Source organism: Engraulis encrasicolus, chromosome 10 (genome assembly GCF_034702125.1).
Source record: "Engraulis encrasicolus isolate BLACKSEA-1 chromosome 10, IST_EnEncr_1.0, whole genome shotgun sequence".
In the NCBI taxonomy this organism is placed as follows: Eukaryota; Metazoa; Chordata; class Actinopteri; order Clupeiformes; family Engraulidae; genus Engraulis; species Engraulis encrasicolus.
The window spans coordinates 6,598,697-6,615,916 of NC_085866.1; the positions used below are offsets into that span (position 1 = coordinate 6,598,697).

General features: G+C 46.2%; 1 protein-coding gene across 6 annotated transcripts in view; it reads right to left on the reverse strand.

Annotated features, from left to right (window-relative positions):
* usp19 (ubiquitin specific peptidase 19) overlaps positions 1–17,220 on the reverse strand; it is a 50,362-nt gene that overhangs the window by 21,680 nt on the left and 11,462 nt on the right. For 4 of the 6 annotated variants that reach the window (XM_063207949.1, XM_063207945.1, XM_063207946.1 and 1 more), the window contains 12 exons: positions 16,968–17,104; positions 15,581–16,264; positions 12,072–12,504; positions 11,513–11,669; positions 10,794–10,865; positions 10,368–10,483; positions 8,679–8,902; positions 7,555–7,747; positions 6,508–6,641; positions 5,851–6,009; positions 5,439–5,549; positions 1,868–1,978 (listed from right to left, as the gene is read on the reverse strand). In XM_063207949.1, coding sequence (XP_063064019.1) covers positions 1,868–1,978; positions 5,439–5,549; positions 5,851–6,009; positions 6,508–6,641; positions 7,555–7,747; positions 8,679–8,902; positions 10,368–10,483; positions 10,794–10,865; positions 11,513–11,669; positions 12,072–12,504; positions 15,581–16,264; positions 16,968–17,104 — 2,531 coding nt within the window. The remainder of the gene's footprint in view (positions 1–1,867; positions 1,979–5,438; positions 5,550–5,850; positions 6,010–6,507; positions 6,642–7,554; positions 7,748–8,678; positions 8,903–10,367; positions 10,484–10,793; positions 10,866–11,512; positions 11,670–12,071; positions 12,505–15,580; positions 16,265–16,967; positions 17,105–17,220) is intronic. The other 2 variants (XM_063207950.1, XM_063207947.1) reach the window with 1 other exon arrangement.

Here is a 17,220-nt window from a genome sequence, read left to right on the forward strand (position 1 = left end):
ACATTTGCAGTCCAAAGTTGTTTGATTGTTATGATGTTTGAGTGTTATGATTTGGATATTTTAATTTAACTTACCAAGATGTCTGGATGCCAACCCATGTCGCCTATGGCGCTGCCTGCATTGATTTCCCTAGTACGGTCACTGTAGCATGTGTTGTCTCTGACTTCACGCAATAGGTAAACACCATTGTATAGTGCCTGGAGTATCTTGAACTTTCTGGACTTGCTAGACCTTTACCAGATCCTTGGATCCAAATGGCACCCGATATGTGATTGCAGTAATGCGCTCCGATTTGGACGTTTGATCGCCAAAAAGATAAGTTTCTGTGTCTTCCTGTATGTGAGAAGCCAGAAGCTAGCATGGCTACATATCATGATTCCCTGATTGTCGCTCCCAACGCAGGACGCTCCCCTGTCGGCTCGCTCCCACTAGCCAGACTATCGATCCGGGTGGGACTACACGTCCGGGAGTGATAGAAACACCTGGGACTACACGTCCGGGAGCGATCTCAGTTGGGAGTGTCCATCTGCCACCGCATATGATTCGGACCGGATGGGCTACATCTAAGCATCATATCATTTGGATTTGTTGTCAATGTTGGGCTATTATTTCGGGAGTCATCGGGAGCTATTTTAGCAAATGTCTCACCCTCTGCATGTGTGCAAAGAGTTTGTGTTCAGTCCACGTGAAAAACGGGGATTTCAAAGGGCATCGATTGCTGGTGTCGTAGTGTGACAGAGCAGGAGGTGTGCTGCCGTATTCGTGAATCGTGCTATGTTGTTGTTTCCCTAGTAGCCTACGATCGGTAGCGTGTATTGTGTCTGACTTCACGCAATAGGTAAACACAGAGACCATTGTATATCGTGCCAGGAGTATCTTGAACTTTCTGGGCTTGCTACCTAGACCTTTACCAGCTCCTTGGATCAAAATGGCACCCGAATTGTAATTGGAGTAATGCGCTCCGATTTAGAAGTTTGATCGCCAACCAGATAAGTTTATTTGATTATTCACCCCTATGTTGAACTGTCTTCCTGTATGTGAAAAGCCAGAAGCTAGCATAGATGGCTACATATGGATCGGATGGGCTACATCTAAGCATCATATCATTGGGATTTGTTGTCAATGTTGGGCTATTATTTCGGGAGTCATCGGGAACTATTTTAGCAAATGTCCGACCTTCTGCATGTGTGCAAAGAGCTTGTGTTCAGTCTGTGTGAAAAACGTGGATTTCGAAGGGCATTGATTGCCGGTGTCGTAGTGGTTTAGAGCAGGAGGTGTGTCTTGACGTGCAGGAAGATGTGTGTCAGAGCTAACCTTGCACCAAATTGTGATTAAAACCAACTCATCCCCTTTCAAACTCGTCACATTCTGAAGAAGCGCACCCTTCACAAAAACCTCAATATCTCCGATTGTAGCTGAATTCCATGGATACCCACTTCGGTTTAGCGTGGGTTTACTCGGCAATAAAAGCTCGTAGAGACACACAGTTTTCACCTACTAAGAGGGCAGCGTCTCCACTTTCAAACGAGTCATAACATATTTCAGTGGCCCTATCACATAATAAGCTGTGAGTCTACAAAAAAACGTAAAAAAGGGCTTAGAACGCTGGTATTCTACGACATAATTCCGTGAGCACCGCCGGTATTCAATGTGTTAAAACAGAACCAGAGGGGTATACTAAGAAGCTGATTCCGGGGTTAGCCAGGTGAAGTTAAGAAGTACAAGAGGTACATTATCAAATAGAAGAGCCTGGAGTCCTCATTTTCATAAGAAATATGTGGTTTACTCCTGAACCAGCTTCTTAGAATAGCCCCCTGAAGCTGAAGCCTGACATTGTGACAGAGTTTGTTAGTACTGTATATTTTACCTTGATGGGCTTCTTGTGAGGCTCTTTAGCGAAGAAGAAGACGGTCAGCACCTTTTGTTTCTGAGGTAAGGGCACTGGCAGGTAGAGGAAAGGGTCGAACGTGATGGACACCTGACAGAGAGAGAGAGACAGAGAGAGAGAGAGAGAGAGAGAGAGAGAGAGAGAGAGAGAGAGAGAGAGAGAGAGAGAGAGAGAGAGAGGGAGAGAGAAGAGAGAGAGAGAGAGAGAGAGAGAGAGAGAGAGAGAGAGAGAGAGAGAGAGAGAGAGAGAGAGAGAGAGAGAGAGAGAGAGAAATGAAGGACAGCATTAATCACAGGGCTCAAAAAGCCTCTTGCAACGCGAGCCAATGCTTCCCGAGTAACTCGATTCCCGAATTCCATTTAATCACATTACAGCAAGATGGAGATTTACAGACACCCAGCACCAGACAGACACACACACACTCGACAGACACACACACACCACCACAAGGAGAAAGGGTGAAAACAATTACTTCCCGTACACACACACACACACACACACACACACACACACACACACACAGGACAGACACACACACACACACACACACACACACACACACACACACACACACACACACACACACACACAGGACAGACACACACAGACAGGACAGACACACGCGCTACACACTACACTTAGGCCCTGGCTGAGACAGGAGGGACCCATTTGCTGCTGTAATTGCTGTGAGTGACTCCTCAGTGCCAACCGGGCCGCTCTTGAGGCGTCTCTAATGGCCACTGTCACATGAAATCTCCGTCCCTGTCACCCCTGCTGGCCCCGGTGGCACAAGGCTCTACACAACACAGCGCAGAGCAGCTAAGCGCCCAGGGCCGGATTAATTCACAGGCTAGATATGGCTGCAGCCCAGGGGCCCCCACCTGCCAGGGGGCTCCCGATTGGTCAAAAGTGAAAAATTGCAGAATTGTGACAGGATGCAATATTGAAAAAATATTCCATCATGTTGAGTACAGTTGGTAGACATGTTATCCCCAATTATGACACTGCCCGTAATTATGACACTGTCTAAGCAAATTTGTTGCAAAATTTCCTTTCCGGCGGGGGGCCCCATATAAACTTGTAGCCTAGGGGCCCCAGACCATCTTAATTCGGCCCTGCCTCCCTCTGTAGCACAGAGCAGCCCTGTGCCCTCAGGCATTACATCACCGTCTGACTGCAGGGATCTCTCTGGCTCTCTGGCTCTACAGAATCTCATCTTACTACACCAGCCACACAGAATGCCAGGAAGACAGCAAATTCAGTAAAATAAAGAATTAAAAAATGGTCAATAATTGTGGAAATGGGATACGTTTTCGTAGATTTCAAGGAATATTACAAAACAGTTCCTGGTCCACTTGGGACATGTGTCATCTCAAAGCCAGCTAATGTGATCTGAAGAGGAGAGACAGGCAGGGCTGACTCAAATGAGGGGTACCATCACTCTCGCCATGTCTGATTTAGTTAACTCTGCTAAAAGGAAAATGGACCTCAAGGCACATTAAGTCCAGGATTAACATCATCATCATCATCATCCTCTTCTCATTCAGCTGCTTGCAACTATACTCTTGAGCCACTAGAGGGCCCTGATGTTCACTTTTTTCCTGTATTCCTGTATTCACATCATCACTCTCAAAATGCTCTCTGAGAGCAAATAATCTTCTTAGCTCAAAACAAATGATACAGGGGAGTTCCTGAAAGCATCTCTGAGCAAGGGGGGAGTCTGTGAAGGATGACGTTCTGAGATGACGCCGTAATCATTAGGTGTTGCAAACTGTGGTAGTTACAAAAACAAAGAAACTGGGAGAGCAAAATAAAACGTTGACTCTCTGAAGTAACTTTAAAACAATTTCATAAAATACTAAAGAAAAAAAATTCCCAGAGAATAACGTCATGAAAGAGGGACTTTTAGTGCTTTGGGCGATTCTTTGTGGAAATGCACCCAGTTCTGTGTATGTGGGCACAAAGGTCAGATGAAGGTAAATGAGAGGGCACAGACACACTGATGACACCTCATGACAAGTGGATGCTTGTCTTCCAGAGGTGGCGTGCCAAAGAATCATCTAGAGTCGTAGAGCAGGATACACCAAGCCTGTACTTTTACTGGATCCATGTGACGCCAGGTGAATGTCTTTTCAGGAGACCTACAGTTAGGAGACTTTTGGAGATTTCAGGTTCAGAATAAATGGAGTTCCCATAGCGCTGTAGATGGCAGTAGCGCACATCTTATGCAAGACACCACTTAACACCACAAAAATAGAAGAAGAAGGAGGGGACAACGCCCCCTTAGGAGACCGAACTTGAGCGCACTGCTTGGCATTGTGTAGGCGGGGACCGGTATGGGGTATCTTACTCTACTACACTACAGAATCTCATCTTACTACACCAGCCACACAGAATGCCAGGAAGACAGCAAATTCAGTAAAATAAAGAATTAAAAAATGGTCAATAATTGTGGAAATGGGATACGTTTTCGTAGATTTCAAGGAATATTACAAAACAGTTCCTGGTCCACTTGGGACATGTGTCATCTCAAAGCCAGCTAATGTGATCTGAAGAGGAGAGACAGGCAGGGCTGACTCAAATGAGGGGTACCATCACTCTCGCCATGTCTGATTTAGTTAACTCTGCTAAAAGGAAAATGGACCTCAAGGCACATTAAGTCCAGGATTAACATCATCATCATCCTCTTCTCATTCAGCTGCTTGCAACTATACTCTTGAGCCACTAGAGGGCCCTGATGTTCACTTTTTTCCTGTATTCCTGTATTCACATCATCACTCTCAAAATGCTCTCTGAGAGCAAATAATCTTCTTCGCTCAAAACAAATGATATAGGGGAGTTCCTGAAAGCATCTCTGAGCAAGGGGGGAGTCTGTGAAGGATGACGTTCTGAGATGACGCCGTAATCATTAGGTGTTGCAAACTGTGGTAGTTACAAAAACAAAGAAACTGGGAGAGCAAAATAAAACTTTGACTCTCTGAAGTAACTTTAAAACAATTTCATAAAATACTAAAGAAAAAAAATTCCCAGAGAATAACGTCATGAAAGAGGGACTTTTAGTGCTTTGGGCGATTCTTTGTGGAAATGCGCCCAGTTCTGTGTATGTGGGCACAAAGGTCAGATGAAGGTAAATGAGAGGGCACAGACACACTGATGACACCTCATGACAAGTGACTGCTTGTCTTCCAGAGGTGGCGTGCCAAAGAATCATCTAGAGTCGTAGAGCAGGATACACCAAGCCTGTACTTTTACTGGATCCATGTGACGTCAGGTGAATGTCTTTTCAGGAGACCTTCAGTTAGGAGACTTTTGGAGACTTCAGGTTCAGAATAAATGGAGTTCCCATAGCGCTGTAGTTGGCGGTAGTGCACCTCTTATGCAAGACATCACTTAACACCACAAAAATAGAAGAAGGAGGAGGGGACAACGCCCCCTTAGGAGACCGAACTTGAGCGCACTGCTTGACATTGTGTAGGCGGGGACCGGTATGGGGTATCTTACTCTACTACACTAGATGTTTCTTTGGGTGTGCGAGTGCTCGGTGCCTCACCTTGGAGCACATGGGGCAGACCAGTTTGGACTTGTACTGGCCCTGGAACAGGTCCACGATGAACGAGTCGTTACGCATCTTGTGTCTCTGCCAAGCCTCCTCTGCCACCACCTATGAGGTCACAAACACAAACACAAACTATCACTTACTGTTCATGGGAAAATGCAATTGGATGACAGTGTGTTTGTGTTTTTGGTAGATGCCTGGGTGCTAAAGTCGTAAAAAAAATATTGTTTTATCAAATGGTCACCTTCAAGTCTGTGTGAATGCGTGCGGGGGGGTATCCTATGTGTGTGTGTGTGTGTGCAGGTATCCATAGGTGGATGTGGGTGTCCTGTATGTGTGTTTGTGCTTCCGTGCATGCTTCCGGGCGTGCGTGCAGGTATCTGTGTGTGTGTGTGTGAATGTGTACCTCGTCCAGTCGTCCGTCCGAGTCGACGGTCTCTGTGTAGGGTTTGTTCTGGATGCGGTTGAGGTCCTCGTGCAGTCCGTCCAATAGGAAGGCCATGAACTCCTGAGCATCGTGCTGAGCGTAGCCCGTGAACTGACTGGCCTTACTCGCCACGATCGCCTGCAGGGGCAAAGGGTCAATAAATAACTTCATAATAAATAGCTTTATAAAAAGCTGCCACAACAACAAAACCTTAGAGACCAGTTATGGTTAGACATACATTTGGCTCGCCTTACTCGCCACTATCGGCTGCATGGGAAGGGGATCAAAACAGCTCCCAATAAATTAAGTCTTTTGCAAGCAGTGTGCAGATCCTTACCCCCTTCTACATACTCCATTACGAGCAGACTCATACATTGAGTTTGGAGGGCTGGAAGGCGAAGTGTATGTGCGTGTGTGTGTGTGTGTGTGTGTGTCCATTACTCCATATCCCCATACCTTGAGTTTGGATGGCTGGAAGGCGTGGTGTGTGTGTGTGTGTGTGTGTGTGTGTGTGTGTGTGTGTGTGTGTGTGTGTGTGTGTGTGTGTGTGTGTGTGTGTGTGTGTGTGTGTGTGTGTGTGTGTACCTTGAGTTTGGATGGTTGGAAGGCGTGGTGTGTGTGTGTGTGTGTGTGTACCTTGAGTTTGGATGGTTGGAAGGCGTGGTGTGTGCCCTTCCAGAGCGCCCGCAGCAGCACAGCGAAGCCGATGGCCAGTCGGCCGCCCGTGCCCAGAGGGTTGCTGCAGTTGATCTCCGTCTCAAACGCCCGGTCTGCCATGGAGACGAGAGCACAGAGGATATACGGTCAGAACACAAATACTCGATAACAGAAACAGACACAACACAAAGTGCAGTTAGTATACTGTATAATTGCAGGAGGAGAGAAGTGCCGCACACTCTCGAGTTAAATAAACAAGTTTTTAATGTGACAACATTTCGGCCTGTCGGCCTTCCTCTGCAAGTGTATTTACTGGTTGCCAGCACCTCTGTTTCTGGTGTGCGTTTTGCACCTCCACTCAGTATACTGTATAATGACAATAAAGTACACTTTGACTTTGAAGGAAAGCTTTGGGAGTGCGAAACAGCCTATGGGTTGTGTAACTGGTAGAAATCTTGGTATCTTGACCAATGACCGTCTTATAATCATTGGTTTTAACCCATTGATGCCTAAGGCACCTGCAAAAAAGGGTGCTGAATGCCTGACCCCTTTTTAAGAAAAGCTGCCCTCAGCCTATAAAAACCTTAATATCTCAGCTTCTGAAGCACATACAAATATGCATTATGCACTAAGTTGCATTTAAAAGCTAAGACCCCCATCTTTCATTAGAATGTGTCCATTCATCTCAAAGCAACAGAGATTTTTAATAAAGTTTTCTAAAAACTCATGAGCCTGAATGTTGCGTAATGCAGCTCCAGGCGCCAGGGCCAATGTTGCGCAACGCTATATCAGGCATCAATGGGTTAAATGGCTGTCAAGCCACCGCCCCTTGAGAAGCGGTAGTAGTAAGAGACAACAGAATAGGGGTCAGCCTTCATGATGATACGATTAGATTATTTTCGATACTTAAGAATGCCCTATGATACGATACAATACGATTGTCGGCCGTAGGATCGAAGCATTGATACATACAGTGCAGATTATTATTATTATTATTATTACACTCCTACAACAGAGCATGCTCACCATGGAAGTAGTCCCTGAGCTCGCGCGTGTTTGAGAGCGACTGGATGACACTGTTCATGAAGCAGGTGTTGCCCAGGTTGACCAATCCGGTGAAGCCGGGCAGACACACCTTCTTCTCCTCCTCTTCCTCACATCGCTCAGCAGCCGAGGGCGGGGCATGAGTCATAGGCTGCACCATACAGGTGGGCTTAGGCTGGGGGATGGAGAGGGGGATGGGGAGGGGAGGGAGAGAGAGAGAGAGAGAGAGAGAGAGAGAGAGAGAGAGAGAGAGAGAGAGAGAGAGAGAGAGAGAGAGAGAGAGAGAAAGAAAAAGAGTAAGACAGAAAGAGAGTAAGACAGAAAGAGAGTAAGACAGAAATAAAGAAAGTAAGACAGAAAAAGAAAGAAAGAAAGAAAGAAAGAAAGAAAGAAAGAAAGAAAGAAAGAAAGAAAGAAAGAAAGAAAGAAAGAGAGGGGGAGAGAAAACAGATAAAGGGAAGAAAGAGTATAGATGCATTTCAATTAATTCAGATACTGCGGAATGGATCCCTAACAAGAATAGACTCTGTTACATTCTCTGCATTCTAAGCAGTCTCTGCTACAGCGCATTAACATCACTATTTACAACAGATGTTGATTTCACTTGCTACATAATTTCACTACACTAAGATATTCTACACTACACTTCAACTTTGTGTAGTGCAGTCAGTCTCGACTGCGTAGGCCTGTACCAGGCTGTGCAGCAAGCTCCTGTCTCCATCTCTTCCTTATCAACACACGCTGATAAGCATGAGGGCCAGAGGCTCATCCTGGGGCATAGCTCACATCTAAAAGAGTCAAATGACCTAAACTAATTCATACAGTGCTTTTGGGGCATTTACATAACGATGTTACAATTTTATTAAATGTCTCTGGTGTTTTTATTAAAATGCCAGGGTTAGCAGCAGCATCATTTGTGTTATCACCATACTAATGTTGGAATACTGAGGAAATATTCTGGAAATTATGTCACTGACTGGCAAATAGTTTCTTCATCACACATATTAACCAAGATTCACATACAGTCTGCGTTATGAAGTGGCCTAATCTCACTGCTGATGCAAACTTCACAGAAAACACAGCATCTTCAAAAGGTCTTCCATTACCGTAGTGAGGGTGGATTCTTGCTTGATGGGGACGTGTTCCGTGACGGTGCGCGGGACGACGGCCTCCATCCCCGTGTCCTCTGCAGAGCGGGGGGGCTTGGGCTTCTCCTCGCCCGCCCGGGGCTCCTCCTTGGCGGGCAGCGCGTGCTGGCTGCTGCCCGGCTGGCTCTTGTCGAGGGTGGACGGGCCACAGGGCACAGCGACCTTGGCGCCCCCCACTGCACCTTAAACAGAGGAGGATGGGGCTTGTGGTTAGAAGCTAGGGATCCGAACTCAAAAGAGAAAAAGGAGGAACGCAAATGAAAACGCCGACCTACAGACAACAAAACAAACAATACATGGGTTCTAAACTTTTGTTTTAACCTGACTGCGCGAAACTAGCTGCGCACAGCTCAACCTCTGATTGTTGGAAACCGCTGTCAGTCAAAAAATTAGCTCACGTGGTTGGCTGACAGTGTCTTACCCCTCCTCACAACACCGTTGCTGGATCACAAATTGTGCACTTGTGCACTTCAGTTGTCATTTTTCAGTGCGCATGGCGTATTAGTTACGCACTGAAACATAGTGCCCGAAGTGCACAATTTGAGATCCAGCACGTGTTTACAAACACGACGAACCTGTGTATACTAAAACAGTATGTCTTATTTACTGTATGAGAAAGAAAGCATTCATTCTACTGTTGATGAAACCTTCAGGATATTGAGTGTTCACTTTTACTAAATGTGGTGTGTGTGTGTGTGTGTGTGTGTGTGTGTGTGTGTGTGTGTGTGTGTGTGTGTGTGTGTGTGTGTGTGTGATATTTGGATCTGTATATCTTTTAATGGGCTGTGATCCAAATAAAAGTATTCAAATGTGTGTGTGTGTTAGTAAATAAATCTTATGTGATAGTGCAGCCAGGGACCACACACACACACCACACCACACCCACACCCACACCCACACCCACACCCACACACACACACACACACACACACACAAACACACACACGGTGGGGGACTGACTAGACACCATATTAGGTTACTGGTTCTGACCGTGCCACTGGTGTTCAGCAACAAGTGCTGGCCTACATTTACACCAGAGCAAAGCAAGCGCGTGTGCACATGTCCGTGGCGTGCAGAATGCAGCACACATTCAGAGTGCATTGCAATACTCCAATAGTGGAGTGTGAAAACTCAGTCAAATTTGTGGACCTTCTTGTTGTGTAGTAAGTCCGTTATAAGATCTCAAAAACAGTCACACCTATTAAATCAAAAACGATCAAAACTACATTCAGAACTACTACTTCAGAGTATTCCTAAATATTCCAGGAAGACAGGGGTCAACAGTCATGTGGGTTCTGCTTATTTACCACTTGTCAAGGACACAGTGAACTGCATCTGTTGTGGTGCGTGTGTGTGTGTGTGTGTGTGTAGTGTGTGTGTGTGTGTGGTTGTGTGGGTGGGGGTGTGTGTCTGTAGTGTGTACACATCTAGTGTGTCTGTAGTGTTTATATGTGTGTGTAGTGTGTGTCTGTGTGTGTGTATTGTATGTCTGCGTGTGTGTGTGTGTGTGTGTGTGTGTGTGTGTGTGTGTCTGTGTTCTACCTGTGTGTGTTCTGCGTGTGTGTAGTGCAGTGTGTGTGCGTGTGTGTGTTCTACCAATAGGTAGACATGCTGGGTGCGGTGCCAACTCGAAGCTTGGCAGCAGACCTTGTGTAGCGGGGGCCTCCAGCCCCCCCCAGCGCTGGCTGTGCCTCTTCTTCAGGGTGATGTCGATGCGGGATGGGGTGAAGGCATAGCTGGACTGCTCGGGCTGGATCAGGTTCCTGCACACACACACCCAACACACCCACACCCACACCCACACCCACACCCACACACACACAACTACTAAATACGGATTCCCCCTTTAAACGCTACAGGGCATTGGGACAAGCTAGAAACATAAGCATGTGCACACGCACGCACAAGCGCACGAGCGCGCCCACGCACGCACACTCCCAGGAATGGTCCTTACATTCATCTGTGTACACGTTAAAAAACAACAACAACAAAAACAACAACGACATGCACTTAAATAGCTGTCACAGAAAAATGGCTCAGTCCAGGCAGAAAAGAAAAGAAGGGGCCTTATACCTGAGTTTAACCTGCCATTTGAAGACAGTGTTTGGTCCACAATCAGAATGAAGGCGCAGGAAATTGGGGTCACTGTGAAAAAAAAGGAGAAAAAATTAAGTCAGAATACACAATTTGAAGATTTAACAGACTATTTGGATAAAAATTGGCTAAAATATACTAAAAAAAAAAAAATCGATAGCAAAAACCTTCAAGGTACAGCTATTTCAGTTTCATTTTTGTTTAATCCATTCCCCCCCTTATCTCGTAGCACCTAGTGTTTAACAGCCCAGTATACAATTCTCTCCCCAAATCCCTCCCACCCACGATACAAAAATCCACACCATATTAATATGGAATTCCCCTGTGAACCACACTGTGTGCATGCCGTGCCACTGTGTGCAGTTCTCACTGTGTGTTTGTTTATACTGTGCCACAGTGCTCTGTATGACTGTGTGTGTGTGTGTGTGTGTGTGTGCGTGTTCATGTTGTTTATGCTGTTCCGCACGGCGTGCATGCAGCTTTCTTTTTTTTTGTCTTTTACGACTTTATTTGACAGGACAGCTCGAGAGGTGGACAGCGAATGGGGAGGGAGATGGGGAGGGATCGCAAATGACCCGGGCCGGGAACCGAACCTGTGTCAGCCGCATGGCAGACGAGTACCCTACTGGTTGGCCATGGCAGGGCCGCAAGCTGCTTTCTAAGAGGAAGAGACTGGTGACCTGTGACCTGGGGCTGACCTGGTTTGAAAGATGAGTGTGAAGTCCTGCTCCCTGAAGAGCACCCGGGAGGTCTGGCGGCAGATGCCCTTCATGTAGACGTTAACCACCATCAGGTCTGTCCCCTTCTCATACGAGTCATTCTTCACCAGCTGCAGGTTCACCATGGGCTCTGGAGCTGCAGAGACACAACATGGCATAACAGTCACTATAGGCCTAAAGGATGAATCAATATAGTCTTTACCAGCTGAAGGTTCACCATGGGCCCTGGAGAGGACATAGCATAACAGTCACTGGACAGAACATGCATAACAGTCACTCTTGTGACTAGAGATGCTCCGATCAGCTTCTTTGGCCCGATCACCGATTACCAAAATCATGATTGACCAATCACCGATCACTGCCAAACACAGAAAGAATTGGAATCTTTCCCGTTTTTTTTTTTTTTTAACAGACTAACAAAGTGAACCTGATGAAGCAAAAGTGCAACATGTTGTTCACTGAAAAAAAAACAGCACATCATGTTACAAATAAGCTCATGAATATTTCCCCAGTCTAACCAGCCTTACTACCCGCTCACCTTTCTCCTCCTCCTCCTGGCTCTTCTCCGAGGGCTCCTCCTTAGACTTGTCCCTCTTCTCCTCCTCCACTACTCCTCCTCCTCCTTTCCCCGTCGACTCCTCATCCTTGGTGACGGCGCTTGATGACGTAGTATTGGTGGTGGAGGAGGTGCTCTCCAAGTCCAGATTCTGGACCTGCTGCTGCTGCTGGACTTTGGGTGTCTGTACCCGTTCAGCGGGGTCTTTCTCTGGGGCAGAGCTGACGTTCCTGTCCCCCTGGCCTTCTCCATGAGGGGTCAGGCCGTTGGTGGTGGATGCCTCTGGCTTTTGACTGGTGCTGGTGCTGGTGCTGACTGGGCTGGGGGTCCGCACTGGTGCAGGAGAGCTGTGTGAATCTAGCCTGGGCCCCGATGACACAGGTGACTGGCCTGACTTCTGATCGTCTCTCTCCACCTGTCAAGGTCAATGATGACTCAGATTATTATGACCAACTACAGTATGCACAAACTCAAATTAGCATATTGTCATTATTGAAACACTGCAGAGCGTATTCTGTACTATAAACAGAGACGGATGAGAAATTTGTGCCCATAATATTTCCCAAATGTGTGTCCAGGGTGGCCTGTCATCGTTCTGTTTGAAGTTCAACAGATTTATCATACAGACCTGCAAACTCGTCAAAGAAAAAAAGGTGACAGTCTCCATCGGACCCTTCAGAACTACTGCACTGCCTACTCAGGTAGGCTGTGGCATTCCAACAAAGATAAATTGGTACTAATTGGCCCACATAGTGCCAAGAAAATATCCTTATCCTACTATTTCTCCAGTCTGAAACATTGATATAAGGCAGGGTTGACCCATGTTTTCATGTTGCTGACGCCATATTCTGACCATTCCACCGGAGTGTTGCAGTAGATATCAAGACTCATCAGAGCAAGCAACATTATTCCAATCTTGTAGTGTTCTTAATGGTGACAACCCCCCCCCCCCCCACCAAAAAAAAATCTCTCCGGTTCTACATGATTCACGTGAATGACCTAATTGGCCGGGAAAAAGTAGCCTGGCTCTCGCGAGACCCCTAGTGCTTCGTGCATCTTCGTTACACTTCGTGAGGATGACAATCCATCTGCGCAAGAGTCAGGTTAGGGAAAAAGGTGACTGTCACCAAAAGGTGACGAGTTTGCAGGTATGTAAATGTGCAATGCACTCTCAAGTGCTACCTTGATATGATTCATATCAAGTTAGCACTTGAGAGTGCATTGCAAATTTACATTTCATATACAGCCGTTGTGTACTTACTTGTACTGCGTATAACATGTATAACCCTGTTGTACATTGCATTTATATAGACTGTAGTTAACTGAAGCGACATGGGCAGTAAGTGCCCGTCAGAGAACCGTGGCAGTGCCCGCTCCCGCACCTAATCTCGAAGTGGTTGCCGCAAGTCTGAGCATTAGCCAACTGGACAGTTGGTTTGTGATGCAAACCAGAAAATACCTGTACTTGATTTCCCTGTGAACCACGACGACAATGTGAGCGTCAACAGGTTCATCCGGATAACACATGTCACATATGGTTAAGTTTAGAGCCTGGTATGCAGGTGGCTTTGCAGGAAAAGTTTACAGCCTGGTATGCGTGTGGCTTTGCAGGAAAGAACTTAAAGTGATACTGTCCCATTTTTGGAAATGAGCTCATATTACACATCACCTTGAGTTAAATAATAGGGTTTTACATTTCTCCTGTACTTCCAGCCGTTCTCTGAGTAAGGTAGTGCAAATTTTACCTCCAAGCTAGCAATTAACATTGACTCCTATGAGACCAATTAGCCGCCAGCTGGTCTCATAGGACTCAATGTTAACTGCTTGCATGGGGTTAAAATGTGCACTGCCATATTCAGAGAACGGTTGAAAGTGCAGGAGAAAGGTAAAACTCAATTATTTAACTCAAGGAGACGTGTAATATGAGCTTATTTAAAAAAAATGGGACGGTGTCCCTTTAACCCTCTAGCTACCATAACGGCCGTGAACGTCCGGCTGGATCTGTACCAGAACGGCCGCGGCCGGCCGGAATATTTTCATATGAAAATACAGCTGAACGGCCGTCATCATGCAGTTTTTCCAGCTTTCAAACACTTTAGCTCAATATTACAGACCATCCTCGATATACTTTCAGTATAAAAACTATATGTTTATATTATATTATTTTTCAGTATTTTAGATTTTATTACGAGATGCGCCGCTTTATGCGATTTGGCAATCTGCCGTCAATTCAAATGACGGCCGTCCGAGATTGGATGGCTACAAACACAACCATTCTGTTTCTACAACCAATATACACTAAATATGAAAACTTCCAACCCTCTTCGATCTATTTTCATGGTCAACAGCACATGTGTATGACTATTTAGGCTATTTTTAGATCAAGTTGTTTTATTAGGCTTATGAGATGGTGTTCAACTGTGATGAGTTCTGCCATGGTCCTAAATAGCGAACACAACTGTCCAGCCGATGTCTACACGCTACATATTAAAAATGTAAACTGTCTTCTGTGTGTTTTTAGAGTCAAACCATATGTTGGTATCCAACTATCTTAGTTTCCTGGAACAACTTACAGTGACAGCTCTGCGTAACAGGCGCGCCGTGAAGGAAGCGCAGCATGGAACAATTGGCTACTCATTTTGCGTGTCAGCTTTGGCAAAGCAGTCAAGGGCTGTTACTACTCCACGTTGTCCTTCATAAAAATGTGCGCGAAGACGTTGAGTTGAATGCTAACTTCCAATAATAGCCTACAAACGTGGTGTTTGTAGCACTTCAATTCCGGTCAAAGTCGGTGATGCCCTGGCGCGTCTTACCTGTGCCACATTGGGAGGGGAAACTTCCTAGAGCTCCATTCATGCCTGTCTGCTATCGCGGACACTTCTACGGTTATCCTTACACATCTTTGGCATGGTTTAGTTCAAACATTATTAGCTAGTGTAGTCCATTACAGTTATACCGCTTGAAAACAGGACTTTTGGGTGAACGACATTTGTTGTCGTCACATGATCATTGTTCAACTTTGACCCTGGATGGATGGATGGATAGACGGAGGGATAGATAGATGGATGGATAGAGAGATCGATAGATAGATAGATGGGCCTAAATATATAGATATATAGATAGATATGCCTAGATAATATCGGATTTTATCACATTTTTATCATTTAATCCACATCAAAGGCACTCTATGGGAATACTGAACAATTAATTATCCATAAATGATATACCATTTGAAAGTGTGTTTTCTCTACTTTAATATGAAAGTAATTTTTCATTTCTTTTCGAGTTATTTGACATTATTTAGAATATGACCAAAATGTCAATTTTCCCTTAGAATTCCTGGTAGGATTCCGGCCTATTCAAAAAAAATTCTGGTAGCTAGAGGGTTAAGTTCCGAAGTAACTAGTGCAGGAAAGAATAATGGTCAGCCTGAAACAGTATGAAAGGTGTTTTACACCAAACATCCCTCATTTTTTCATCGAGTGTCTCACCTGAAGCTTACGTTCCGGTTCCCTGCTGACCGCGGCTGGGGCCGGCACAGCAGGTGTTTGTTCGCGGCCCCTGCCTGGCGTTGTTACCCTGTTGTCCCTGATGGTAGTAGTGGTGGTGGTGGTCGTAGTGGTGGTGGTTGTAGCTGTTGTGATGGGGGTGGCAGCAGGAGCAGAGCTGGCCTGTTGCCCGTTTACGGAGCCCTTGGGCTGGGATTCCCTCGCTGGGGCGGCCCCTGACGTGGTGGTGGTGGTGGTGGTGGTAGTGGAGGTGTTGGACGGGGTGGATGATGACGGGGCTTTGGGGGACTTGGTTGTGCGCGGGGTGCGTTTGGCACTGGGCACTGCCGGGGTGGAGGTGGAGGTGGTGGAGGGGTCGGCCTTGGGTGCCTGTGGTGCTCCTGTGGGCTTCACGCTGCTGTCCGATGGCTTTGGCCCTCCACCACCACCGCCGCTGCTCTCCGTCCGCTCCCTCTCCCTCTCCCCCGCTCCCTTGTTCTTCATTCCTCGCTTGCTGCCGCGCTCGCCCTTCCCGCGCCTCTGCTCGCCGCCACCACCCGAGCCCCCTGGGGGCGTGGCCGGCTGGGAGAAGGCCTTGGGGGCGGAGTCTGAGGTGCTGATGATGAGCGAGTGGTCTTTACCGTTCTCCATCTTGATGTTCACCGGCTCCTTCTCCATGTTGCTTCTCTGGACGCAGAGGAAGTTTAAGACAACACAAAACCAAGTTAGTTCCTACTGACATGAAGGACAGCAGATGCTCAAACATACTGTAACTACATCCAAACAAACATCATTTGGAATTAATGATTACACAAATGACAAAAGAAATACAGAAATCATCAAAACTATGGTACTTGATCCAAAAATCAAACACATTAGCATATTGGCTGGAATTAATAATCCAGTATAGTTCTGTTGACTTTACATTGCACTTTCATTTAATTTCCAAATTGTGAAGCAATTACATTACCTTTTCAAAGTGGAATTAGGTTTTATTCTGAATTAAATTAAGTTAATTCTGGATCAAAAGGCCAGGTGTTGAAGGGTGTGGTGTGCTGTGGTGTGGTCCTGTGTGGTGTGGTATAGTGTAGTGTTGCGTAGTGTAATGTGGTGTGGTAGTGGTGGTGTGTAGACTCATGGTGAGGGTGGGCCAGGTGTTGAAGGGTGTAGTGTAGTGTAGTGTAGTGTAGTGTAGTGTAGTGTAGTGTAGTAACTGAAGGTGAGGGTGGGCCAGGTGTTGAAGGGTGTAGTGTACATGTAGTGTAGTGTAGTGTAGTGTAGTGTAGTGTAGTGTAGTGTAGTGTAGTGTAGTAACTGAAGGTGAGGGTGGGCCAGGTGTTGAAGGGTGTAGTGTACACGTAGTGTAGTTTAGTGTAGTGTAGTAACTCACAGTGAGGGTGGGCCAGGTGTTGAAGGGGATCTTCTTGCTCATGACCAGCTGCAGGGTGTTGCCTTTCTCCTTGAACAGCACCTTGCTGCACGAGCCCTCGATCTCAGAGTGCAGGTGGCAGCTCCACTCCGAGCCATCTGGGAAGATACAACAATTCATTCCATTTATTTGATTAGGACAATGCACATTAATCAATACATCAGTATTCGATCCGGATCGTGATCTTAAATCACCACCGAAATTTAATCACTTG